Here is a 26,378-nt window from a genome sequence, read left to right as displayed (position 1 = left end):
GGAATTAATGCCATAAAGATGGTCATAAAATAGTCAAAAGAATAATAAACTATTCACACTAGATGTGCAGGAGAATAAGACAAGAACTTTTTTCATCATATTTTGAAATGTCTCAGCGACATCCATTAGTGTCTCCTCTAAATCTGAGTCCGTGGTCCTCAATGGAAAAAGGGTGGAATTTCATGTCTAAATTGGAAGATTTGGTGAACAGTATGTTGGATTCTGGTTCAAAAGTGAGGGTACAAAATGTCCAGGTTGATCTATACCTCTAATCAAACCTATGCTCAAGAACTCTGGGTAGTGACCGACAAATTCAGATAATCTCCTTTAGAAAAAAGATAAGCAGATTTGGAATTTGGAAGAGACACAAAGTAACACTGCAGCCCGACCACACTGGGAAAAGCCAGTTAAAGCGATATTTTCAATCGCCCAAAATTCACTCATGTTCTACTCACCCTAATGTCCACTAAGGTTTGAGATTATTATTACAGAGTAATCTGTTCTTTTTTAGAGTCATAGGCAAATATGACTAATGTCTACATAAAAAAAAAGCGCTCAGGTAAATATCATGGGCGATTTGAAGCTCATGATATTTACCTGGGGTACTTCCTGTCTGTGTAGGATGTTATTTCGGAACAATTGTCGAGGCTTCAATCCAAGATGGACGAGCAGTATGGAGGATGTTTTTGAGGGCGGCTTTTTTGGAGGAAGATATAGACAACAACTAAGATCCATTCTCCTCATTTAAGTTGATAAACATATTTGCCTATGGTTCCAAAAAGGAACAGATTACTCTTAAATAATCCCAACCCATAGTCGACATGAGGGTGAGTAGAAAATGAGTAAATTTTGGGTGAACTAACACTTTAAGGGCACCTATTTACGATGGTTCCTGGGAAGGTGTCTCGAGCATTTCCAACAGGGTAGAAGATCTCAGTGGATTTAGGAGACGTTGTAGAGATTATCTCTATCCCTTTGTCTGACCTCTCTATTGTACCAGAAGAGCCGGCCTCTATGGAATTAACTATTAAACAGGGAGCTATATAGCAATAATCTAATTGTTTTCATTGCATTCTCACTCTAGATTGTCTGGGAAGACTCAAAAAAGTAGCGGAATGTCTTCTCCAGACAAAAACTTGGAATCCTTTCACAGCAGCTTGTTTTCAGTGATCATTGAGGCGTAGATACCAAGACTCTATGTGTGATGTGATGCAAAGAAACTTCACTCTTATTTCCTTTTTATCTCAAACGTTCTGCAGCCGAAATCAAAAGCAGTGACCAGCCGAGGTGAGTCCCACAACAAGCTGAAGGCAAAGTTAAGTAAACAATTGAAATGTTTATATTTTGTGATTTTATATATTTAGTTTTTCCCAGACGCGTCAGCGATCGAACCTCAGACCAGCTCAAGCTAACACTAGCCTCCGCCGGCTGATGGAAAGTTAATTCAGTGGCTGTCGGAAGCGGTAGGACCGTGACTGGCCCGGCCACTGGCGCAGACCTATTACCCATCGCAGTGATGAATTAGCACTCAGCCTGACGCCCACCACTGGCAGCTCCAGTGTGAGGGGAAGCAATTCTCCTCAGCCGGACCTCTATACCTCAGCCGGCTTTATTAGAGGCAGGAGACTTTTTGGGGAAGAAGCAGAGCGAATTAAGAGATAATGAGTCAGTAATTGAGAGACCTCATCAGACAATAGAGAGGCTCTTAATGCCTTGTTACATTTGCTCCTCCCTCGTCCGCTGAATGAATTAAATACAAGACTTCCTACTCTTCTTTTCATCGTTCTCCATCAGGAGATGCCACGGCACACGCCTTCTCCAAAAACCCATTTATGTACTTAAACCTTTAGCCACAGTATCAGCAAATACAAAGTTTAGTCTTTATCTGTTTCTATGATTCATCATTTTAGTTCAGAGTGTACAATAAAGTTACTGATATCACAATACCACGTGTTCTTAAGACAGACAGACGAGCAGTTTTCATGGTATTTTTTTTGAATAAATGCTATTTTTTTGGGATATTTTAACCTTGGTCAAACAGAAGGTTTGTCTCATGCTTCTGATTCGGCAATACAATTCTATGTTAGTCTTTGTATCATTTGTCTTTGTTGTTTTTCTTTGATCTATGTTCTTTGTCTTTTTATTTAGACTGAGATTGTGTCATCTTGTTCTTTCCCTTTATGTTCTTGTTCTTATTTTATTTATTTTTATTTATTTTTTATTTTTTATAAAAAATTGCTGTATGTATTGGCTATTGGAAAAAAACTATTTCCCGAAGGAGACCTCCTGAGTGATCAATAAAGTTTTACCTTACCTTACCTTACCTTACTATTGTGTTGGCATGAGTAACTAAAACTTCATCATCAACACTTTACAGTTGTGAAAAAACGTTCAAAAAATTCAGCACCACACACAGTAGACATGTAGGACGCAATTGTTGTAAAATAAAAGTAATTGTTTGTAGGATATTTGAGTAGGAATTTTCAAATGATTTGGGGGTCTTCTCGGTCACCCCTATTACACTGCCTCCCTGAGAAAAAGGATGATGTGAATTAAAGTGGAATGGTGTAAGCTGTAGGGAGCAGCAGTAAAATAACAATAAAATAAAGGCATAAGGTAATTAGGGCAACCGTGCACAGCAGATACCCTCCCAAGTGAAACATCTCTATACCAGCATGTGCCGGATAAATGCATCCGACCGGAGGTGGAGAGTTTTGCTGGGTAAAAACCCAGATTCACCAGCACCAGAGTGAATGTGCCGACTTACTGCGTCACAATAGCAAACAATCACACAGATGCAGGAGATGATTCACATTTTCCTTTTCACGCTTCGACAGTAAGCAAAAATTGAACATGATTTTAATTATGGGCAAAACAATAGCAGCTTGCGGAGGAGACATTGGCTTCATAATCAGAGGCAGCTAAATCCCAAATCAGACGCTGTGGTGGAAGAGTTCAGTTTAATCTCTGGGAAGGGTGGTAATGATAAGTTTTACAAACAGCTGGAACAACCACGAGTGTACACAATGCAAACATAAGCCCCTAATAATTAGAGCTACACTTGAGGGAAGTGCGAGGGACCCTTAAAAGCTGGTATGCAAGTGCAAGTTTCTTTAGGGAGGATAACTACCCCTAAACATATGTTGTATTCTCATCACACATGTATTCATTCATTTATAAATAGCTGCCATTTGTCATGGTGCTTAGAAAAGGACCCTTTTTGAGCTCTCTGATCCTATTTATCAAGATTTCATTATCGTCGATGATAAAAACCTTCAATCCTCTTCTCATTCTATTTACCACGTTTTTGCCATTAACTAGCTAGAAATGGGTTGCGGTTTCTTGTAGGTCATCTATGAGACACTAAGTGCTCTTTTTAAAATATTCAATTTTGACAATTTTGATATTTGAAAAATAAAGTAACCGGCGACCATCTTCTTGGGTCTGCTGCCAATCACTCACACACACGCACAAACACACACACGCACACACACACACAAAAACTGCATAATGTAAAAAAAAGGATACATTCTCATGTTATGCCTCTACATGTTATTTTTTTGGATGTGTACTTCTTGTATTCTCCTAAATCCAGATTATTATAAACATTAACCTACACTTCACTGCAATTATGACCTAAGTCTCAACACACAAACACATGCAGTTTCCTTTTTAAATATTTAAGAGCATTTCGTTTTTTAACATGACTTTGCACCACCGTCTCTACCCTACAGCGGGCATCACTAAATTCTATGTATTTATTTTCATGAAGTATTCTTCCCCACTTTTAAAGCTACCCAGGCACTCAGGTGGAGAAGTATCCGTCTATTATTGTATAAGAGGTGTTTTTAATGCCGTTCCACATTTCATCAGGCCTTCAAGTGCTTTGACTACTTCAGTTTTATAATTAACTGAAAACAACAACCTTGGTCTTATCCATTTACGCAGCAATAAAAGTGTCAGGCAAATTACTAAAAGAAAAGGCATGCATGCATTATGTATTACTTGTCCTTTAAAAGTAGTTTTATTTCAATGTGTCTGTCTCTAACTGTCGAGACATTACACTTTGCTTACACTAAATATCTGACTCATCTAGCAAGGGGTGCTGCAACTACACAAACACTTTGCTATAGTGTAAATTGTAACTTTAACTCAACTTACATTAGAAAATATACTTGAGATGGGTGGATGTCATGGATAAAGATTGCTTTTTAATTAATTTACAGGAAATTCCAGGCATTCTGACAGTTTGTGCTTCAAAAAACATTTTAGAATGACAAAGAATTGGTTTGCATTTTCCTCCTTGTATATTGATTTTTAATTTAGAACAAAAGTGCAGCAGATGTGCTGAAAACTGGCTTTAAATCATACCGCTGCGCACGACCAAGAATAACATGATTGAGTGTACGGACATGGTCGCTTCATCATGATTACAGGAAACTAAATCTTATTTATGTCTATGGTAACAATTATGACGGATGAAAATCCTCAGAAAAAAAGAGAAGATTCATGTATCAGTGCAATAGAAAACCTATTTCCATATTGACTAGTTTTTATTCTCCAATAATGTACAGTACTACTGGATATGAGGTGCTTTTTACTCAAAAAGCATTAAATAGCGCCTTGGGCAACATTTCTATGACCAAGGAGAAAAGAGTGGCATACTATTGGTATTGGTATGACAGATAAAAAAAATGGACTCTAATAGAGCCATAAACTCAAAGAACTTTCAGGGAGACATTATCCTAGATATAAAAACTGGGATTAATTCAACGTCACAAAATCAATTTTTTAATACACTTGAAAAACCTTTTATTAACGAGTATTCAAAGTCGGTTCTAGCCAGGAAATTGGATATATATCCACAATATGAAAGGATCTAAGACGGACTTCCAATTGACATTTATAGATGTTTGAAGAAAAAAACTGTATTTATTTGGAATCTTGCCTACTAAAAGCATTTGTTATATACTATTTCTCTACTAGTCTCAAAGTTAATTGCAAAGATACTTTCTAAAACATTTGATAAAATCCGACATTTAATGATACACATACTGATGGCAATGGCTTTGTCAGACTCTGACAAGGTCTCCATCATGTGAGGAAAGTCCTAAATGTGTTCATCACGGTGAGGTCTTAGCAACTTTTACAAGAGGTCGAGAATGAGTTCAATGGCCAATCATTTTGGAAGTCCTTAAACAATTAAGATTTGGACCAAATTGAATCAATCGACTTTGAAAGTATAGTATTGTGTTTATTATCAAAGTAACAAAAATAGTAATAGTAAAAGTAATACCGTCAATTAACCAATCAGGTCCTTTTTAGATCATCAGTGCAAGATCATCAATTATGCTATTAGAAGAGCAATGATGGTAAAATCCTAAGAATGTGGATTATTTTCTAAATGTCTTGAGGAGCTTTGAATACCTACGGATTTAAGTAACACCAAAATAAGGGCTCTTTACACAATTAATAATAAACCATTATTAACAAAACAAGAAGAAAAACACAACCAAATTTGCAGGTCTAGTCCATAATAAAAAATGTTATATTATTTAAATTAATATACAAATATGTCCATTTTCTTACCCACCAAAATTCTTCCCTTAACTTAAACAACAACCCAGAGTTAGTCTATCCCTATTATTACCATATTATGGAGGTCAGTCAGATAATTACAAGAGTAAAACACAAAATTGGATAATAGATCTTCAGCAGGACATCACTGAGATCTAATCTCATGTATCATGAGAATAAAATCGGTTTATTGAGTCTTTGTTTTAGAAAGTAAATTGTTTTTGTCATTCTCTTAACTTTTGGCGAATTAATTTGACTTTTACTTTCGCTGTAAATGTTGTTTAAGTTTCCATTTGAAAATGTCAGAATTCTACCTTCAAACCTACTTTTTTCACTTCTTTAAACTCGTAGTAAACATGGTTTCACTTTATGTAAGTAGTACTTGATTAGGACACACAAATGTTGAAAACAGGAATCAAACTTTGTTCATTTATCTATATTTTGGGGGGTGTTAGCAGTGTATTTGTTTTGGCATTTATTTGCTATCCATTACAACTAAATAAAAAATATTCTGAAAAAAAGGGCAATTGTCTTATATTTCCTCTTCTTCAACCAAATAGTAAACATGCCATATCACCGTCGCTCTCACCTCTTCAGACCGCGAACAGAAAAGCTTTTTGAAAGAGCTTTTCTTGAACATTAACCCACTTAATGGATATCTCTCAAGGACATCATTAGGCACTCAATCGTTGCGGATCACGGATACGATGCTCTTAAACACGCTTATCGTTTGTAGAGCGCGGAGGCTTTTTACATCTGCTTCCTTTCATACCGTATTAAGATCTTGGAAAAAGAAAGCAACATTTACTCACGTATGAAAACTAAGTGTTCTCAGCAAGCATTTGTTTCACCTTCTCATTACTTTGTCTTTAACACAAGTCTGAGAAGTTAGCGGCCTCTTTGCATTCCCTTGTATTTTCTCAACAGCACAATCATCATTTTGCTTATTGCAAATGTACATTTACTTTCTGCAATTGGATGTTCTTTCTTTTTCAGGGTACCTTGTACTGTTGCGACAGTTAACCTATATATTGTAAGTTCAGACAGCCTTCTGCTTCAGTTCTTTAGAATTGTATATCTCACAGTTTTTGTTTGGAAACCTCACAAAGAAAATTATGGTATTTATCATGCGTGTCCAATGTATATCACGGGCGCCTTTAGCAGATTGTTTTAAGAAACTGCTAATTCCTCAAACTGACTTTTTTTGTGTGTCTATTAAAAACTTCTTAATTTTGTGTTCAACTGGTAGATAGAAGAACATTTAGCTTTTATTTTGAATGTTCTGAATTAGATAACTGATGTCACTGTTCACTTTTGGCCCCTGCTTGTTTTCAATTGATCATATGTGTCCCAAAAGTTTAGACACCCCTTTTCTATACTTATTCAGATAGATCAGTCCTCGGCAAAGTATGGCCCCCTGACTCCATCTATGCAGCCTGCATGAACTTAAAATAATATTATAAAACTTGCCATTTAGAAATGTTTAAAATTGCTATTCATCAATACTATTACTAGTTAAACCCTACATATATTTTTGTCAATATCTTTGTTTAAATATATTTTATTTAAGAGCTTTTATATGATATTTTTAAATAAATTGTACATTGTACAAATTAATTATTATAAAATGTTATATATTGCCAGTCTTACTGTATCTTTAGACTTAGATTGTGTCATCTTGTTCTTTCTTTTTATTTCTCTTTGTTCTTGTTCTTATTTTAATTTTTATGAATAATCGTCTGTATTGCTGCGTCTAATTGGAAAAACTATTTCAGTTCTACCTTAATTTCATTTCTTTATCATGCATTTTTGTAATTTCATTTTCCTAAAGATCATTGTTTGAACATATTTGTATCCACTTTTTGCCTTTATTTGTTCTTTTGATTGCAGTGTAAAAAAGTATTTTATTTTATAGTTTTCGTAGTGCTTTTATACTGTATACCATGTATAAATAAAATTTGTATAAAATAATAATAAATTCAAGTTAATAAGATTTAATATAATAATGGCATCAGAAACTTGTTTTGCACTTGATGTTTTTAATTTTTAATTCTAAAATATATCATATTAATTTAAATGCTAAAATACAGAAATACATAGATACATAGATACATATATGAAATATTAGATTAGATTAGATAAACTTTATTGATCCCTCTAGAGATATCTGGCAATGCTTTTTTAGAATCTTAAAATACATAAATTATAATAAAATGATATGCAATCAAATTAAAACCTATGCTTGTTTACTAATGTCCTTTTATTTATCTAAAAACTTCCCCGTTATTTTTTTGTCCCTTTCTTCTTTTGGCTTGACAGCCTCTGATAAAAGCCATGGTAAATTATTTGGCCCCCAAGGAAATGTAATGGCCCATTCCTGAGATATATCAATTGAAACAGAGAGAAATAAAATGTAAAAGAAAAAAGGAATATGTAGAATAAATAGAGGAAGGAATACAAATAGAGTTTTGTACAAACATGCACATACTGATGAGTACAATAGAGGTCCAAGATCTATTTATGACACACTTAAATAAACACAGGCATCAAAGGGAAGTATTGCACCATGAAAACTTGGGTGACAACCTACTTATTTCCCCCGGGAAACTAGATCCAAATATAAAGCCATGTATTAAATTTAAAAAATGTAGTTGATCAACTACTAATTGGGTGAGGGGTCAAATTGTTTTTTACTCCATTGTAAATGCATTTTTAATGCACATAGAAGAGGATAACAGGAAAAGATAATGATAGCAACAATGAAGCAGAACGCTGTAGGCTGAAAAGCAAGGTCTCTGGCGACATACTGGTCAATTGTAAGTCACTTTGGATAAAAGAACTGTGGTAATGATGCAACAAACGTCCCATGAGCAGACGAGTACATGACTTACTGGAAATGATTACTGAGTAGTCAATGACAGTTTATGCTCACTCTAGTATATAGCGGAGATATTTCATGTTTGACACTAAGCAGCCATATTGTGATGTTATTAGCTAGACCCATTTTCACCACGACTACCTGGTGATGTCCTTCTGATACTGTAGCTAAATATATTTTAGGCAGGATATAAGTTGAAGGAGACTGAGGTGAGTTTCACCATAAAGAGTTACATGAAACGCCACGGACTGATCCATCACCCACATACTGTATATCATCCTCCTGTCTAATGAATATGTTAACCTTGCAGAATATTCAAATGTATTTGCGTCTAATTGATACACTTCATTTTCTAACCAACTGGGTTCGCAGAGTGAGAGGACCACCTACCAGCTCCTGCACAGCAGGAGGTGAAAGTCCTCCAGAGCCGAAAGGAATGAACAGCAATGAGAAATCTCAAAAGGCAGGGTGGAGAATAGCAGCAAAACACATAAAACCAGCAATAAACATCACACTTACAGCACGACAACTTGACAACACGACAACGCAGTAACAGCTGATGGGGGTGGAACTGATGGAATGACGATGACTAGAAATAAAGCCGGCAGTTTACCCTAAAGATGCGGACTTCCATTTGCGATAGGGGTAACCTCTCGTGCACGGAGGGGCGTATAGGTTAAGAGGGATCTCTGAGATTTCTACTGGCAGTGAGATGTGTCGCCTGGAACAAAAGAAGAAAGGCATGTTGAAGCTGTTAAAATCAGACTGTAGAAATATCGAATTCAGGTTTCTTTCTGTGCATATAAGAAAGATCTTGCAACCTCATCATGAGTCATCTTAACCCTCGTTTTGTCGCTGGGTCGAGGTGAAGGACCTCAGCCACTGCCACTTTCTGGAGGCCAGGCCAGGTCGTTCATCTTGACCCTGAGTCAACACAAGAGTTAAGTCACAAGTCTTATATAACATACAGTACAAAGTAAGTAAGAAATTGCAGACCACGGTCACAGAGTGCTCAAACAAAAGAACAATACACAGTTATAAATACATACACATTTAAAAACTTTAGAAGGCCAAGACAACATAGAGACAGACACAGAAGCCCATAGAAAATTAGAGAAAAGCCGGCACAAGTAAAAACGTCTTAAGATGTTTCTTGAAGTAGTCAGTTGAGTAGGTGTTTTTTTTAATAGTCCTTGCAGTGCAGGTTGAAAATCCATAAACCTTAAGTATAGATTTTTGAGCAATTCAACAGATTTGTTTACATCCTATGAGGGGAGAATACCAACTTTTTAGTCGTGGAAACCAATACAAGTAATTTTTTTTTAATACCTCAATACTTTTTGAAACCATGATTGAAAATAAAAAACATTAGTTTCATCCAAAGATTGGTGATGGTTTACTTCAAGTTTAATAAAAAACCTTTTTCAAATATAAATATTATTAATGTACAAATAAATAATAAAACCAAACAAATAAATGCAACTTTGACTTTCAGGTTCATCAATAAGAGAAGGTGTTTTGTTTTCCATAGAAATAGAAGAAGTCATTGTTGTGAAGATGCATATACTGGACCCGTCGCTTCAGCCAAGAACTGATGAATATGGTACTAACAGTAGCAAAACACGCTGCCATCGTAGTATTTTTTTCGTGCTCGTTCCGAATTGGTACCAAAGTATTTGTTCTCGTGACAACCCTTCTACCCAGCAAAATGCTTTTTCGGCTCAATTTAATACAAAACTAAAGGTGGATAGTCATCTTCCAGACGGACAGGAGTCAGCAGGTGAGACTGGGAGGTGTCCTCATCAACAATCTGCACTGGCGCTCCCCAGGGATGCGTCTTGTGAACACTGCTCTTCTACCTCTATAGCAACGACTGCACCTTAGAACACCCGGCAGTCAAATTCTGAAGTTTTCTGACCACACAGTCATCGAACTGATCCAGGACAGCGACAAGCCTACATGTCGTCAGGAGGCTAGTTCAGTGATGTAGAACAAAACAACCTGCAAAAGAAAAAAGCTCAAGACGGTCATGACGGTGGACTGCAGGAGGCACTCCCCACCCATCACCATCAGCAGCAGCCCTGTGACAGCCATGGACTCCTTCGGGTTTCAGGGAAACGATCTCCTGGGATCCCGAAGTGGGAGGCACGGTCTGTCCAAGCAGCTGCTGCTTCACTTTAACTCTGCAATCACTCGGTCTGTTCTGTCCTCCTCCATCACTGTGTGGTTTGCAGCGGCCACACAGCAGGACAGGAAGAGACCGAGACAGACTGTGAGGAATGCAATGCCGCCTCCTTCCATTCTACCCAGGAACTGCACTAGTCCAGGACCAGGAAGAAAGCAAGGAAACACCATCGGAGACCCCTGGGTCATCCCTCTTCGGCCCCCTCTCCTCAGGCACCACAAGACACAAGAACACTTTCTTCCCCACAGCTATTTCTATTATACACAGATAAATTCCCACCCATGTCACCTGCCACTATCTTCACTGTTCTATTTTTTTGGTTTGTTTTTTCCCATTTCCTGTGTGCACAAAGAAAATAAAAAGAAGGCACCAACAATTGGAGGAACATTCTATGTATATTGTTGATATATACAAGGCCAGTAAAGTTGTTTTTGATTGTTATTCTATCGTATGAATTCAACCAGACGGAGTCAGTTACAACTTTTGATTTGAACTCCCACAAAAAGCTTTTTATCATGACGAGTCGAATGAAATAACAGAAAAGTTGTAGCTGCGGGTGTCTAGGTTCATTTTTAAACACCGAAATGTCTGGTTGAGATTAGTTTTGGTTTTAGTCCCCACTAGTTTTTACTTCCTTTAAGGTTTCCTTAAAGGTTTGGACAAGGCAAGTTAACAGTAATCAATACTTTGTTTAATGTCTCAATGTATTATGTTACTTTTGCATTGATTTCAGTGAATATCAGTTCAACAAAGTTCATTATCTATTGTTCCATTGAAATTGTTGTTTCAGTATGTGGTTTATATTCCTGATAAATCATTAGTACCCTTTGGACATGTAACCTAAAGACTTAAAATGAAATGAAACCTAAATCAATCAATATCAGTAATACTACATATTTCTATATATAAGCAACAGCCCTTTTAAATATGTATTTATTTGATCCCAACAGGTGTCTTTACTGAGCAGCCGTGTCCTCCTACCTCGCCTTCAATCCCTCAGAAACGTACGTCAACACAGATCAGTAAGTTTCCTCCAGTACATCGGCTTAAGATGAAACAAAAACGGGTCGGCGGCAGCAGCAGGTCGACCCGCCACCCGAGGGAGCGGAAGGGAGCATTCAGGAGGAAGAAGAAGGGCAAAGCTGTTGACAGGCTTTCTCACCTGAGAAAATGAAGATGAAACACACACATTCACAGACACGGCCGCACACAGTATCAGACGCACAACTGAGCTCGGTGGTCAAGCGGCAGCCGTCTGCTCATATTAAAGCGTCCTCCAGTCTGCCACTTGAGACTCGGCTACGGCGAAACATTAAGACAATAAATGCAGTACATATGGCAGATGCACACACACTATCACATTATAATAACCAGCGACAGAAGCTCTATAGAGGCGTCAACACCTATAGAGAAGTGAGTCTAGAAAGTGAATGGACTGACCTCCGTCTCTCTCTCAAGATGGACAACTTCCACTGATATTAACAATTTAGCGACCGCTTCTACAAACCTACAACTACTTTAGGTACTTTTACTTCAACTACAATAAAATCCTACCACTACTTCTGCTCTATGTCTATTGTTTTCATATAGTGATAGTGAGTAAAAGTACTTGAAATGAAAAAAATACATTCAAACTATTTATTTTTTTTGCCACCACATAATTCTGCGATGTTTAACCCAGTATTTGGTTTTCATTCAAAAGTGGTAAGAACTTGATTAACCAAAACATGCAAGTGTTGGCAGTACACTTCTAGAATTGCATATTCATCTTACACAAGGTGCTTTTATGCGCTGCAACGTCTAATTTCCCCCCTTTTTTTCCTAAACTGTAATTTATATTTTCAACTTTTAAGAGATAAAATTGTCTTTAAAAATGTCTGATTCTGGGAAGTTTGGCTGTAATGCACATCAATTAAAAATAGGCATTTTCAATATTGAATTCTTGAATGATGTTCGATATGCTAGAACTGTCGATGCTAATTCAATATCCACATACATTTAAACAGATTTTTTTTTACCATAGTTACTTTGCACAAGTTAACATTGGAATAATGTACATTTGTTTTATCTCTAATGCCGATTTAAAACTGTTTTCACTGGGTCTGGGTAACAAATGTGCTGGTGTGGAGAAGGCAGCTCAAATACTTACCCTTGTACTCACGTGTAAGTGTAAATATCTTCAGGATGGAAATAAGTACGTCAGTATTTTCAGAATTTATGATTCTGTTTGTTGTCAATGCACTGCAGCTCTGAGCATATGTTCTAGAATAGTGCAGGGTGTTGCAAGGCGACGTTCACTTCCTTAAGTAAGTAAGTAAGTAAGTAAGTAATATTTATTTATATAGCGCTTTTCGAGACCAGGGTCACAAAGCGCTTAAACAATCAAAACAATACTCAAAAAAGTACATACTTTAAAGATCAAGATAATACTGAGAACAACACAGGAGTTCCAAAAATTCAAGGAAAAGCCTGAACAAATAGAAACGTGAGGGATTACATTCGAGGTGTTTAAGGAAAAGATTGCATATTTGTAATCAACCATTTAAATATTCCCAGTTTTTTCTGGGTTTGTGATCGAGCACACTAGTTGGCCACGGCTAGCTACACAGCTTTTGTGTTGCCTCCGGGTCCTGCCGTGATGAAATCATCAATCGCACCAGCTGATGTTTCAACACATTGAGCTTATCATTGCTTCGTCAGGTTTTCATTATCGGAGAAAACACCAATGACCAATAATATCAGTCTATTGATCCATGTTAATCAGAATACGCCACAAATCAATCAAACTCATTCTCTCAATTGCACTGGCTGTAAAATGTAAAGAACATAATTTCAATTTTGCGTGTTTTAGTGTCATTAAATAAATGAAAGTGTTTTACTATTAAATATAGTGAGTCAGATATATTGAAGTCAATAATATTTCAATAAATACTAAACTTTCATTGTGTCAGTTGTTGCCTAAAATACATTGAGATTTACTGTGAATGAAGTGAGAGAGAGTCACCACAGGTTTCTACTATCAATATGGAGGATGAGATAAATTGATGTAGAGAACAAAGAAACGCTTCTGCTCCTCCTATATAGTTTCTTTAAAAAATCGAATAATTATAAAGATTTATACAGTGTAAAAGCGGACATTACTCTTCATCATCATCCAGACACTGCTGGTCAAAATAAGTTGCTGTAAGTTTTATGATGTTTTTATCATACCTGTTAAAAAAAACAACAACTAGACATTTAAACAAAAAAATTAAATACAATCAAGACCAAATGAATAGTCAAGTAAACACATGAATTCATTATAAAGGTTGAAACATTGTGTGAACTATTTTAAAATCATATTTGAGGCTGTGAATGCTTTTACTGAACAAAAGCTGGTAGAAACTAAGAGATGAAAAGATTGTTGCGGATGTTAGTTTCTCTTCAATTATGGGTGAGCTTTTAAAGTAAAAACAGGGGTGAAATCAAGAATTTTGTCTAGCTTTCCTGGAGAACATGAGAACAGCACATTTTTCTTCCTTATACCGGTAGTATGTCATTCAAACACACACCTGCATTTGACGTGACCACACGACATGAGATTGTCGGCCTCCAACTCATCACCTCTGAGAGTAACACCTGATAATTCACCATGGTTTCAGACCAGCAATGCAGCTGCAGGGCTAATCTTTATCTTTAAAACCTTGATCATCCAAGAGTCGGTCCAAAAAAGGGAAAATGTAGTTCTGCATGGACAGACTCATTTGCATAAGAGTAGTAGTTCATAAGGGGATTATGTCTCACTCTCAACCCTGCAGCCGAGCTGCAGGTGGTGGCTTGAAAAGGAGGTGACAGAACCGTGGTCGCCGCACTGAAGCATATGTCTCTGCATCACTAGCCTGTTGCCACCACTCGCCAGCTACCTGAGCCATTAGAAAACCTCACAGCTTCCCTGGATTCACCAAATGTTCCCTTTAAACAGTGAGACAGCTAAACTGAGACAGAAAAATGTTTCCTGACACGCATCTCTCACTCGGAAGAACACAACTTGACGAATCGGATATCCATTGTTCATTTATCTGTTGTAACGTATAAAGCCAAGAATAAATGTCCTTTTGATTAGGAGATCTTTGACTTTGCAGTCCCAACCCCTTAAATGTGCAAATCTGTGACATTTAATAAAAGTGCAGGACAGGAAGTCTCAGCCTTTGAGCCACAGTGTGACAGAGATTAAAGTGATGAGCTTCCTGGTCACTGATTTCCAAAGAACAGAGAGATTTAACTGGATGTTTGATCTCTGGAGGAATAAAATATGTATTCATCTTCTTTCTGACGTGTCAAGGCAGTTCGAGGGTGTTGCTGACACTACATTCAAAACCCTCCACTAATGCTAAAGGAGTTTGTGTACAATGTATCTACTCCGTGTACTAACATCTGGGTCCTGAGACGACAGATGTTCTCTTGAGGGATTTTCTTCTTCTTTGCATTCAATATAAGATTTAGATGCCAGCCCATCATCCATCCTCACTACAACATTTGTCACTGTAAACATCTCAACCGTGAGGACAGTCACTCTGTGTGATGACAGTCGAGCATGACTGAGTTCAATTTACCACTTCCTGCGCTTTCTTTGTAAGTGAAAAACAAAACCTTAAAAAACAACAAATATTGCATAGTTTGAGTTACATATATGGCTAAAAATATGTTTACACCTAAAATGGTTGACTGGATGAACTACAAGGTTCACAATTAAGACGTGGGAATACAGCGTTAAAAGAGCCGTAGTTTATTTAATGAATCATGTAACACAAAAAAAATGTGTTATGCTGTATGTCTTAATTAACAGCCATTCTATATTTATACTGTTTATACTCTGTTCCATATTTGCAGTCATACTTAACCAATTATTTTATTAATTATTTTTATAACTACAACCATGGTAATTCATTTCACTTAGAACATGTCTATGGTCTTACTACAATGAAAAATAAAATCTGGTTTGTGTTTCTTTTCTTTTTTTTTTTTAATGTGGTGACAACATCTTTCTACCCTAAAATATTTTTCAAATATCCTTCCTACACATTTTATTTAATATTTTAATGTTTTTTGAGGAATCTATGTCACTTAAAGAATATGGCTATGTTTTCACTACTAATAGGAGTTCACTTTTCCTCATTTTTTTTTCGTTTTTTAGATGTTTTTCCTTAATATTATATTTATACTACAGACTACGAAGCTGGGCTCACAATTTTCGGCACCTGTAAACGACTTGTCAATGAGGTTACTACACTAATACGTTTTTCAAAATTGCTCTTTTTTTAAAACATTTTGTTTGACACTCAATACCTCTAAAAACATTTTTATGTAACAGTTTAAAAACCAACCGTTATTGATCTTGTTTCTTGTTTTGTTTCTCAATTGTATGTTTTGATGAAATTGAATCTGAACCCATAAACGCAATATTGTCTGCACGTTTCCTTCATTTGTTAATTGTATACCAGGGCCGGGTCTAGGCAGGGGCAAGAGGGGGCCTGGCCCCCTCAAATAAATGTTGTGCCCCCTCAAACTTACATGTAAGTAAGTAAGTAACAGCACAATGCCCCCTCAAGATTTGTGGCTGCCCCCTCATACATGCCTGTCTAGACCCGGCCGTGTTGTATACTGTGATTGAATATAAACGTTCTGATGGACAAATGCTTTGACCAGCAGGGGGAGCAATCCTGCCAACCCTAACAGGTTTGACAGACCCATTATTACCAGGTTGTCTTTCACCACCCATTTCTTACAGCTAATAGGACCCCTGTCTTTCCTCATCCATCCATCAGGGAAGATGTGTCAACTTTTTGTCTCCTGCAGCTCCATCTTCAACTAATGAGAACGATCTATCAAGCCCTTGGATGTTTTTCAGTAAAGAGAGGTGAAGCTGGTGGAGCGGGCAGGTTTTTGAACCTTCCTTTATGAACACACGGATACACTGGATGTTGTTAGGGAAAAGAAATCAAATAGAAGCCTGCATAAAAAAAAAAAGAAAAGGGGAAATCTTACAATGGATTTGAAAGCGTGTGAAATGATTTCAGAATGTGCAGACATTGCCAAAATCCTCTCAAGCGTGCTGTTATGGCTCTGTGAGACTTTCATCTGCATCGCTGGAAGCTAGATTTGAAATTGATCAGTCTTGTCTTCAATGTCCCATGTTGTGTTTGTTTTCTTGTTTGCAGTTTTCAAACGAAAAAAATAATTATTTTCTAGAAAATTAGCAAAAAAAAAGCCAGCAACAAAGATTCATGACTATTGGTAGGAATGTTTAAAAAGGTTCTTTATGTGGTCAGACATGTGGTCAGACATGTTTTCAGACGGCACACGAGGGTTGCCGTAGAGTGGACAGCAGGGGGAGTGAGATGAGTGAGAGGTGATTGAAAACAAGATGAGATGCCCAGAGGAAATCATAAGCTGTCAGTGGGAGGCCGCCGTGAAGATTAACCTGTCTTTTGTCCAAGAAAATCAATGGTCGGCTGTAAACAACAAGGGTTTCGGTGGTTGGAGGCATCCGGAGAGACGACGAAGGTGTCGGCGCTAGCATAAACCCAAATGTATTATTCATTATCAGTTTCACGACATAATTATTTTACACTCTGCACGTGTACAATAGTTTCAATATTGGTGGTCAACCTGAGTTGGATTGCAAAGCAACTGCATTTTTAAACTGTGTGTTGAGATGTTAAAATGTACTTTTATTTTAGATTTCCTGAGCCCAGTAATCCTTTTTCGAGTTTTAGGCGAAGATGTAAGTCCATATTAATGTAGCGACTAACGCTTAGTGATCGTCTTCATCTTCATCCAAAAAGACACATGTAAAAAACATCCAAATACCTCAATGGCCGTCCTGGGCATGAGGAATTGTTACGGAAAATTGAAATACGTCTATATTTTAAGCTCGTTTATAGTGGACTCAGCCAGGCTAGCTTTAACTTTGTCTTTAATGACGCACTTAAAAATACCTCAATGAACTCAACTTTACGTCCATCTTGTTTTGAAGCCTGGACACAAGGAAAAGCTCAGAAAAAAAGAATTTTAAGCTTGTTTTTAGCAGAAGCAACTAAGCCATCAGCCTCAATTTTGCGCATTCACACTGAAACTTGCAATGAGTTTGAATGAAGAAAGACATCATGCAGTGGCTGAAAGACCGGGATGTTCCGCTACAAACAAACTTGAACTATATAACGTTTATGTTGCTCTACTTTATTTCCCCTGCTCTTAATAACAGGTAAGGTAAGGTAAGGTAAGGTAAAACTTTATTGTTTCAAACATGAGCCGAGGTGAATCCTGAGTGACACATGGAGATTTGCCTTCATTGGACAGAATCCTGGCCAGCGACAGAATTGAAGACTATCCAGTTGCAGTTAGCTGTAATGAACAGTGTGAAGCAGAAGTCGGGCCAATTAAATGATACGAGGCTGACAAGAAGTGGTTTTCATTACATGACCTCCAGACACCCACAGACCCCTAATTTAATCATCTCTACACTACACTGGCGGTGAGATACCGGAACACCACGACACTGAAAGACTTCGAGGGCCCGCTGATATTTTTCTTCTCCTTTTGGTGACGTTAATTTAAGAGGGAAAAGTAATTTTGTCAGTTTCAAAGGATATTGTCACTTTAAAAATATAACATGTACTTGAGTCAAGAGACGTTTTTTATTTGCTTCCTTCTTGGTATTTTAAGTTCACTGTGGGTGCCTTAGGGAGCCAGTGAGGAACTAGTTGATCTTATACTGTTCTGACTGAACTATCAATCGTGTAGAATTGTACATACTTGACATAGTGGAAGAATGAGAATGTTTATAACCCTTGTGTTATATCAGGGTCAGGGTGGCTGTTTAGTTTTCAGTTTCATTTTTACGTATGATTTTCTTTTTTAATGGTATGCAATCATTGCATTTTCTTTCATTATTGGTCTTGTTTGTGTGGTTTAATCGTGCATTTAATCATAATAATGATATTACAAGATCCAAATAGGATAGTACTAAAATATTAAAGACACTAGAAGCTTGGGCTACAAACAAGCTTAAAATATATACTTATTTATTTTTTTCTTTCAATACAAAAGGGACATTACAAATGGAAAGTATGGAGGTATTTGGATGATTCTTGTTTTTTTTGTGACCATCATAGGGACATGCTTTTATGCATGGAAATTACCTTAAACACCAAAAAGGCATTGACTACTATGACTAAAATGAGATTCGGAATTTGGTTGAACTAACCCTTTCAGTCCTAATATTTCATTTCAAACCTGACAGTCGAGAAAGACATACTCTGAGAATCAAAGGGGTCTATAGTTTTAAGGAAATAAACCAGAGTGTGTTCAAACAGCAGGTTGGAACTCCATTAAGTAGGTCCAAGACCTTTTCTCCTCTTTCTCAAGAAAGACGGATCCAGGCATTTGTCTGGATCAAAATTTTCAGATGTTACTTCAAACTTTGATCAGAAATAAACATAACTTGTGTCAAGTGTTTTTAGTTGTAATCATTTTCTACCGCAGGGTGTCACAACCCTATTCTAGCGACTTGATTTCTTCAGTTCCTACAAATAATTCCATGTTTCTATGAACAAAAAAAGTGTTTTTCAGAGCCAAATGGAAAGTATACTTAAACTCAGTTCTAAAACTCATGGCACAGGGGGCCAAGAAGAGTCCTCAAAGTATTGTTATGTGGCCCAGCGAATGGACAGCTTGAATCAAAGTAGATTCATGTTCATGTTGAAAATGTGACCTCTAAAGATGCCGGTAATTAATGTAAGCTAAGGGACATGATGATGTCAAGAATTATAGAGAGACTTCCAATAACAGTAAACAGAAAAACAGGAATTTACTTAGTGAGTTTTTATTTGAGGAGGACAAACACAGAGATACTTAAGATTAATTGAGCCTCCAAGAATAAAAAACAACATTGAAAGACTCATGCTTACTATTAAAAACAGCCTGGTAGATATACTTTTGTTTTGGCCCGACACTTAGATGGCTAAAGGACTGAACTGGCCGACTGAGGTTACTAACTGGGAACAGAATTCACCTGGTTGTAGATGTTACTTTAATTATGTGTACAAACGCACCAGCAGAAAGTGGGGGGAAAAAAAACTGCAGGCTTGAGGGCCTCTGTGAAGATGACTATCCATGATAAACAGAGATGACATGGTTACTATGGTTACAGAGGACGGACTCAGAATGACTAGCAGCAACTGAACATTTTTTGGTTTATACCTGCAAGAAGAGCACATTCTAATGGACACAAGTTCAATAATGATGAGCAGAAATTCCAGGTTTTGATTTTATGAGCTCATTCGATTTTCAGCTGGGTTTATAAAAGCCATTTTCATTCAGGACTATCAACAATATTAATAACATAATTTGGTGTTTTCTTCCCGTTTACCTTTCTAAATGTCTCTTGATCGACACGCCGGCTCTTTCAAACGGCGCACCAGGAATCCTTCTTCTTAAAGTCAAGTGGGTTTGTATTGATTTCTTTGCACATGACCTTAGCATGTGACCATTTGTTGGTTGGGGACACTCAATCAGCCATTAAATCCTGCACACACAGCAGCCCCCCTAAACCTGGCGAGAGATGACCATCCAACCGCTTTTTTTATATCCCTCAACCATCAAACATGTCAGTAGAATTATCCCTCGACCACCACGACTACAAAAACACTGACACATGTGCAAAGACAATGATTATTATTGGACACATTGTTCTCAATACTCAAGGTACTTAAAAATGTGTGAAGGCATATTTTTACACAATCAGACTCGGATCAATCTGAAGCTTGATTGGTTGAATGTAACATTTCAAACTTCATTTCTTTTTGTATTTAAATGATGTTGATTTGTATTGATTTAATTTTATAATTTGTACAGTTTGAAAGGTAGAATTTGTTTTTTTGATTTTTTTTTTATGGTGACTCGAACGCCCAGAAACAAATGTGTTTGTAGTATCCCTTGTGTTCTCTCTGGATCTAGGTGAACGACCTCCACCACTGCATATGTATTTCTGGAAGTCAAGGATGTCGTTCACCTTGATCCAGAGACAGCACAAGGGTTAAAGCAGCTCTATGAGATTTGAAGTCGAGCGACGCCAGTGGACTAAAGTGGTGTTTAGCCCGACCACATTTCCCATGAGCACTTGCTAAATGTCCGGGTTTGCAGCAATTGATGAATTTTCTGTTTCATGACTTTCATTGGCTAAATAAAGGATAATACCGATGAGGTAATTCAATCAGATTGTGGATAAACAAAATTATATTAGAAGGTGTTAAAAATATTCACAAAATGATTTTTTAAAGCTATAGATTTTTGATATTTTAATTTTTAATAATTCAAAATCTTTGTGTCATTAATTAATTCAATCAAGCATTACACCACCACTATTGTATATTTTGAAAATATACAACTTATTAAATTCAAATGTGAGAATATGTATTTATATGTAATTCAACCATTCAATATTCTGATGTCTTCCATACAGTATTTCCAAAAAACCTTTGAACCATGTCTGTAACCTGTGGAAGCATATTTCCCTTGTCTGGAAACTAATGTTTGGATTGTAATCTGGTATCTGGATTATTCTGCAGCTGCAACTCATCATCATGTCGAACTGACACGCTGATGTTGACTATGGATTGTGTAGCAACACGTTTCACTCTATTTTGTGTTTGTGTTTTATCCTATATTTTGAAGTGATTGGTTTAGGATTTAATGTTCTTGACTCACGCAGTAGTAGTTCAAGTTCAATCCTTGGTCAAATAACAAGATTATGTTCTGAAGCTTCCTGGATAACAAACAAGAGCTTATCGCGTGTAATGTTCAATTAATCCAAATAAATACATTTTACTCATGATGCATTTGTGTGTGTTTGTGTGATTGATTGTATGCTTTTACAATCAACGTGTGGTCTTTTTTTTCTTCTAACAGAAACAGCATTTTCTCCAAACGGTGGTCCACATGCTGTAAATGTCACAAACTAGCCCGCCCCATTGCTGAGCGCAGCTCTGCCTGCTGGTTCACAGCTACCGCTGGATCGACAGCCGCGCACCGCCTGTGGCATCTGATCTCATTATTGTGACTGGGCTGGTAATTTATCTGAGCAGGGCTATGTGCTGAATTAAACATCATTAGAAACTCAGGACGGAGGAAGAAATATGCTGAACATCGCTGTTGGAGTGAGTGTCGGAGTCACAGGTGCTGGCGGAGAACAATAAATGTCAGACTGAGAATAAAGCCGTTAAATTGTCGCCGTTAATTTGCCACAGCAGACGTGAATGAGCACTTGATAGGACGGTTTATTACGCTCAAGTCTATGAGAGCTCTGAGTTATGGCTGTATTTGTTTGTGTCATTACAGAGAAAAATGTTCAATAAAGCTAATATAGTAAGAACCCTTACTTTTCCTGGTCCTGTGCGTGTACTTTTTAGTTTAGCTTAAGTTAAACTTTAAAATGAAAAAAGATAGTAAAGAGAAGTAAGTAAGTAATTATTTGTCAAGCGACTTTCTTAGACCTGGGTCACAAAGCGCTTAAACAATTGAAACAAATGACAGTTAAAATAAATTCTTAGACAACATAGAGACAAACACAGGAGTCCCAAAAAATAATAAAAATCCCGCACCAATAAAAAGGTCTTAAGATGCTTCTTTAAAGTGCCAGAGCTGGGGTGTAAGTCTGGATAAGATCACTGATCTGAAAGTAAGAACCAGAATTTTAACATTGATCCTGATAGAAACTACAGATGGAAAGTAGCATTGTGCTAAATCCGGTCCATCTTTTTAATGTAACTGCACATTGTCCTTTTAAATAAACTGAATCTGAAACTGGCAACCATTGAAGAGTTTTAAGAATTGGGGAAATGTGAGTTCTTCTACTAGAGCGAGTCAGAATTCTTATTAACTGCAGGTGAGACAGCTCCTTCGTGTTTAGACACCAAAAAAAACTGTTATAATATTCTAAACGAGAAACACAAACGCATGGATTACAAGCTCAAGATCGTGTTGTGACATCCTATTCCTAAATTTAGAGATTTTTCTCAATTGAAGGAAAACGTTTTTGGTCAGTTTTTTGTAAATCCAGTCCATAAAGTCACTTCAAACTGGAACACCAGCATGTTGTGATCGACAGAGAATACAGAAACAGAGGAATTTGAAAATAAGTAGAAAACATAGTGTATGCATGTTTGTTCTTAATGATGAAAACAGAGTGTCTCTGGTTTTACGTCAGTGGTGAACCTCAGAGATACTGTCTGTTAAGAATAGAATCCACCAATTAAAACACAATTATAATACAGGAAAAAGATGTTGTGTTTAGACCATGTATTGTTAAAGAAGGGCCATATATTGTTAAATAAATCCTATTTAATTCAGCCTGCAAATGTGACTTTATGAAACATTTTGGCCCTTCTCTTAAGTGATTAGATTGAAATATTGTTTCCATATTCTACCATATATTATGTGTGGCAATGATAGCAATGTGTGGGTTTTATTCAGCACCATATTGTGACCTAATAAGCAGAACCACAGGGAACAACACAGAGTGAAGAGGAGGACGTTTCCATTGATATCAACAGATATGTGAGCGATTTGTGGATAGTTTTTCAGATAGAAGTACTGTAGGCTCAAAGGAGTAAGATGAGCCATTGATACTAACGAAGGACTGCGACTTTATTTATTTGAACCAGATCGTAAAGGAAATCATGCTGACTCCCACAGAAAGTAGAGTCAGACGTTGATGAAACATACATGGTTCGCTTCTAATAAAAAAATGATCCAGCTTCAGCTGCCTCATGAGGCCTCATTACTAGTTTGCAGGTTAAATAAATACAGAAATACATCTATGAATTGCTTCTCGCTTTTAAATCAACACCTGCAATTGTGTAAACGTGTCGGTTACATCAGAAACATACAGAAAGGGGGGTAACCCTTTTTTGACACTAATGCTTCCCTGCTATTTTGGTTATTTGAAAACCAACATCTTGTCAGTCAATTTCAGAACAAGTTGATAGGGAACTCTCAGGTGAAGAGATTCCTGTTGTGATTTTGTGGGAATAAGGATAGGATATGTTACGAACATCGACTGTCACTCAAAATGTCTTCCTCTCCAAGATGCAGTAAGTCCCTCATCATGACCATGGTTTGAAGTTACTGTTTTATAAAGTTCTCCCTTGTCTAAAATCCCAGCAAACAAGTGGTTACAAGACCGTAGCCCATTATGTCGTAATAATGGTCTTCTCTTCTCCTGCAGCAGCGAAGAAAGCCCCGATTTTTCTTTATACAACAAGTCTCTTGGATGTGGAGATTTCAGGGATTCATCACGATGTGTGACCGACATCGATGTTTGACCAATCACATATGCATAGTTCCAACATCGTGACTCCTTAGGTAATCTTCTCCTGGTTCACTCAGCCAGTCTGACCGAGCTCACAACCATTTAAAGGAAGACTTGTCACAAAGTAGGATGACATTAGCAGCACAGTGAAATATTCATGGCCATAATAGGAGCCTGCGGCATAATCTCAACAACATATTGTGGTCCCTGATTTGAGGTGTGAACACTAATGCCTTCCAGCCCCCAGGAGAAAGTTTAATATGTGCTGAAATAACGCACTGATACTGATGCTCATTAAAGTTCCGACCATAAGGATCGGCGGAATCACATGAAAGGAATGTGGTTCGTGGTGCCAAAGGCAGCAACATCACAGAACATTGGATTATCAAGAAGGATAGATAATCTGAATCAATCACAATTGTAGCCCAGGGACGATTGTATTTATCTGCATCTGAAGTTTCAACTAAATCGAGAAAAGGTTGTTTTGTTATTAAAAATACAATAAACAAGTCTGACGATCATCAAGGAATAGGTTTTTTTTGTACACGTGAATTAAAAAAAAGGAATATTGAGAGGATTTCAATTGCTAAACTGTGTTTTTATACTTGTTCCCTCGAACCATTAGAGAACTCAAGGCTCTGGGGTCAAATCTGATGTGGCCCGCTGGATAGTAGGCTCTCAATGAAAGGAGATAAATGGTCTAGTCGATATCGTGATGAAGCCATGAAATTGTCAATTGTAAAGACATCAGTGTTGAAGCTTAGCAGACCTGAAATCAAGGTAAAACGGCAGGTAGCTTAGGTTGAACCTCAAGGCAATATCATATGTTCCTAAGGCTGAGTCCCATTAATCTCTATTCCTCAAACTCTATAGCCGAGCTCCTGGGAAGAGTGAGGGCTGTCCTAAAACTAAAACGAGGGCTTTTGTTTCCACAGTTTTGAATCTTTGAGACCTCCCTTGTTTTGTTTCAGTTTGCGGCCCCTGAAATTGAGCACTGAGTCTGTTTATTTCCTACAACTTGGTCTAAATGACTGGCTTCAGAACAACTGAGATAGAAGTAGATGATGAAATGTATCTGAAATTTTATAATAATAGGAAATTAAAAATAGGATTATAGAGAATTTTTTCTACAAATGATTACCATCTGGATCACGTCGCTTCCACTCAGGTCTTAAGATTTACTTTAATTCTGCAGTGCCACTACCACCTGCTGTCCCCTTGCACCTACTTTAATGCTATTAACAATGTCATGAAGTTTCCAATTTACTGAATTCAAAAAATTGTAGGACTGTTAAAAGTGTAAAAATAATCATATGGGTGGTGCTAAACTTATTTTCTGGCGGCGTGTTTTCACCCTTTTTGACAACATTATTGTTGTCTGACAACTCGCTGAAATGTTTATTGTGCAGAGTGACATTTTCCATGTATGCAACGCTTCTTTTTTAAAGGGCAGCTATTGTGTTGATTTAAGTGTCTCTTCTCGCGGATGTTTTTTTCAACAACCACAGTGATAGCAGGGGGAAGATTAAACATGACAAATGGACCAAACACAGTATGATGAATGCAATGAGACATTTGTTATTGTTTGTCCTCCTTTTTTGTCCATCGATAAATTATTCATAAATATTTCAATGTAGCGATTAGACCAGAAAAGAGACCCCAGGGAGGAACTTATATCCTGGAACTTTAAAAGAGACAACAGCTTCTAAAGAAGATTATGAGGACTGCAGTCAGATAGATGATTTAATTCTCTTCCTCTGAATGTGTCGGCTACAATTACTCCCAGAGGAAAGTCTTCATCTGAGAACAGATCCATCTGAAAGAATATTATACACATGCTGGATTTTTGTTCAGCACGACAGCTTTCACTCAAAGCTTTGTGCTTCAAATATGACACTTGTATCTGGGCCATCACGGTCCTTTCAACTCACGGTGAAGTCCGATCGATTTCTATACAACTCAGCATTTACCATTAGCTAATGAGCCTGCATCTCTAGAAGAAGCCAAGAGCTCAATAGGAGAGTCCGATCAATTATTTCTCTGATATTTAATGCATCCTCTTAGCATTTTCTGGTCAATATTTTCTCTGTTGGTCGTGGACAGATTTCGCCACCCCTACCTTAGATCTATTGAAGACTGTCCTTTCTCAAAACAGCACAACGTAAGACTTATACTTGGCATGGTTGAAATTGTAGCTGGTTGACCACAACCAAGGAGGTTCTCTTGTGAGACCGTTGTCCTGGTAAGAGTTTAGTAGTTAGAATGTAAAATAAATGTATTTGTAGGAAAATGAACGCGTGGAAATCACCGCAAGCTGACTATTTCTCTGATGCTTCACAGACTGTGTTGTTGAACTTGGCTGGAAACGGTGAGATTTCCTTCCAGCACAA

The 26,378-nt window shown here is 37.2% G+C and overlaps 1 protein-coding gene across 3 annotated transcripts in view; it reads right to left on the bottom strand.

Annotated features, from left to right (window-relative positions):
- The window catches only part of iqsec1b (IQ motif and Sec7 domain ArfGEF 1b), a 139,482-nt gene that overhangs the window by 98,989 nt on the left and 14,115 nt on the right, over nucleotides 1–26,378 (bottom strand). For all 3 annotated transcript variants that reach the window (XM_087801255.1, XM_087801256.1, XM_087801258.1), the window contains exon 2: nucleotides 9,069–9,176. In XM_087801255.1, coding sequence (XP_087657381.1) covers nucleotides 9,069–9,176 — 108 coding nt within the window. The remainder of the gene's footprint in view (nucleotides 1–9,068; nucleotides 9,177–26,378) is intronic.

The sequence above is a fragment of the Callionymus lyra genome, chromosome 10, assembly GCF_982586985.1.
Source record: "Callionymus lyra chromosome 10, fCalLyr1.hap1.1, whole genome shotgun sequence".
Taxonomy (NCBI): domain Eukaryota; kingdom Metazoa; phylum Chordata; class Actinopteri; order Syngnathiformes; family Callionymidae; genus Callionymus; species Callionymus lyra.
The sequence above is the reverse complement of the archived record's forward strand: the minus strand, read 5'-3'. Positions and strand labels throughout refer to the sequence as shown.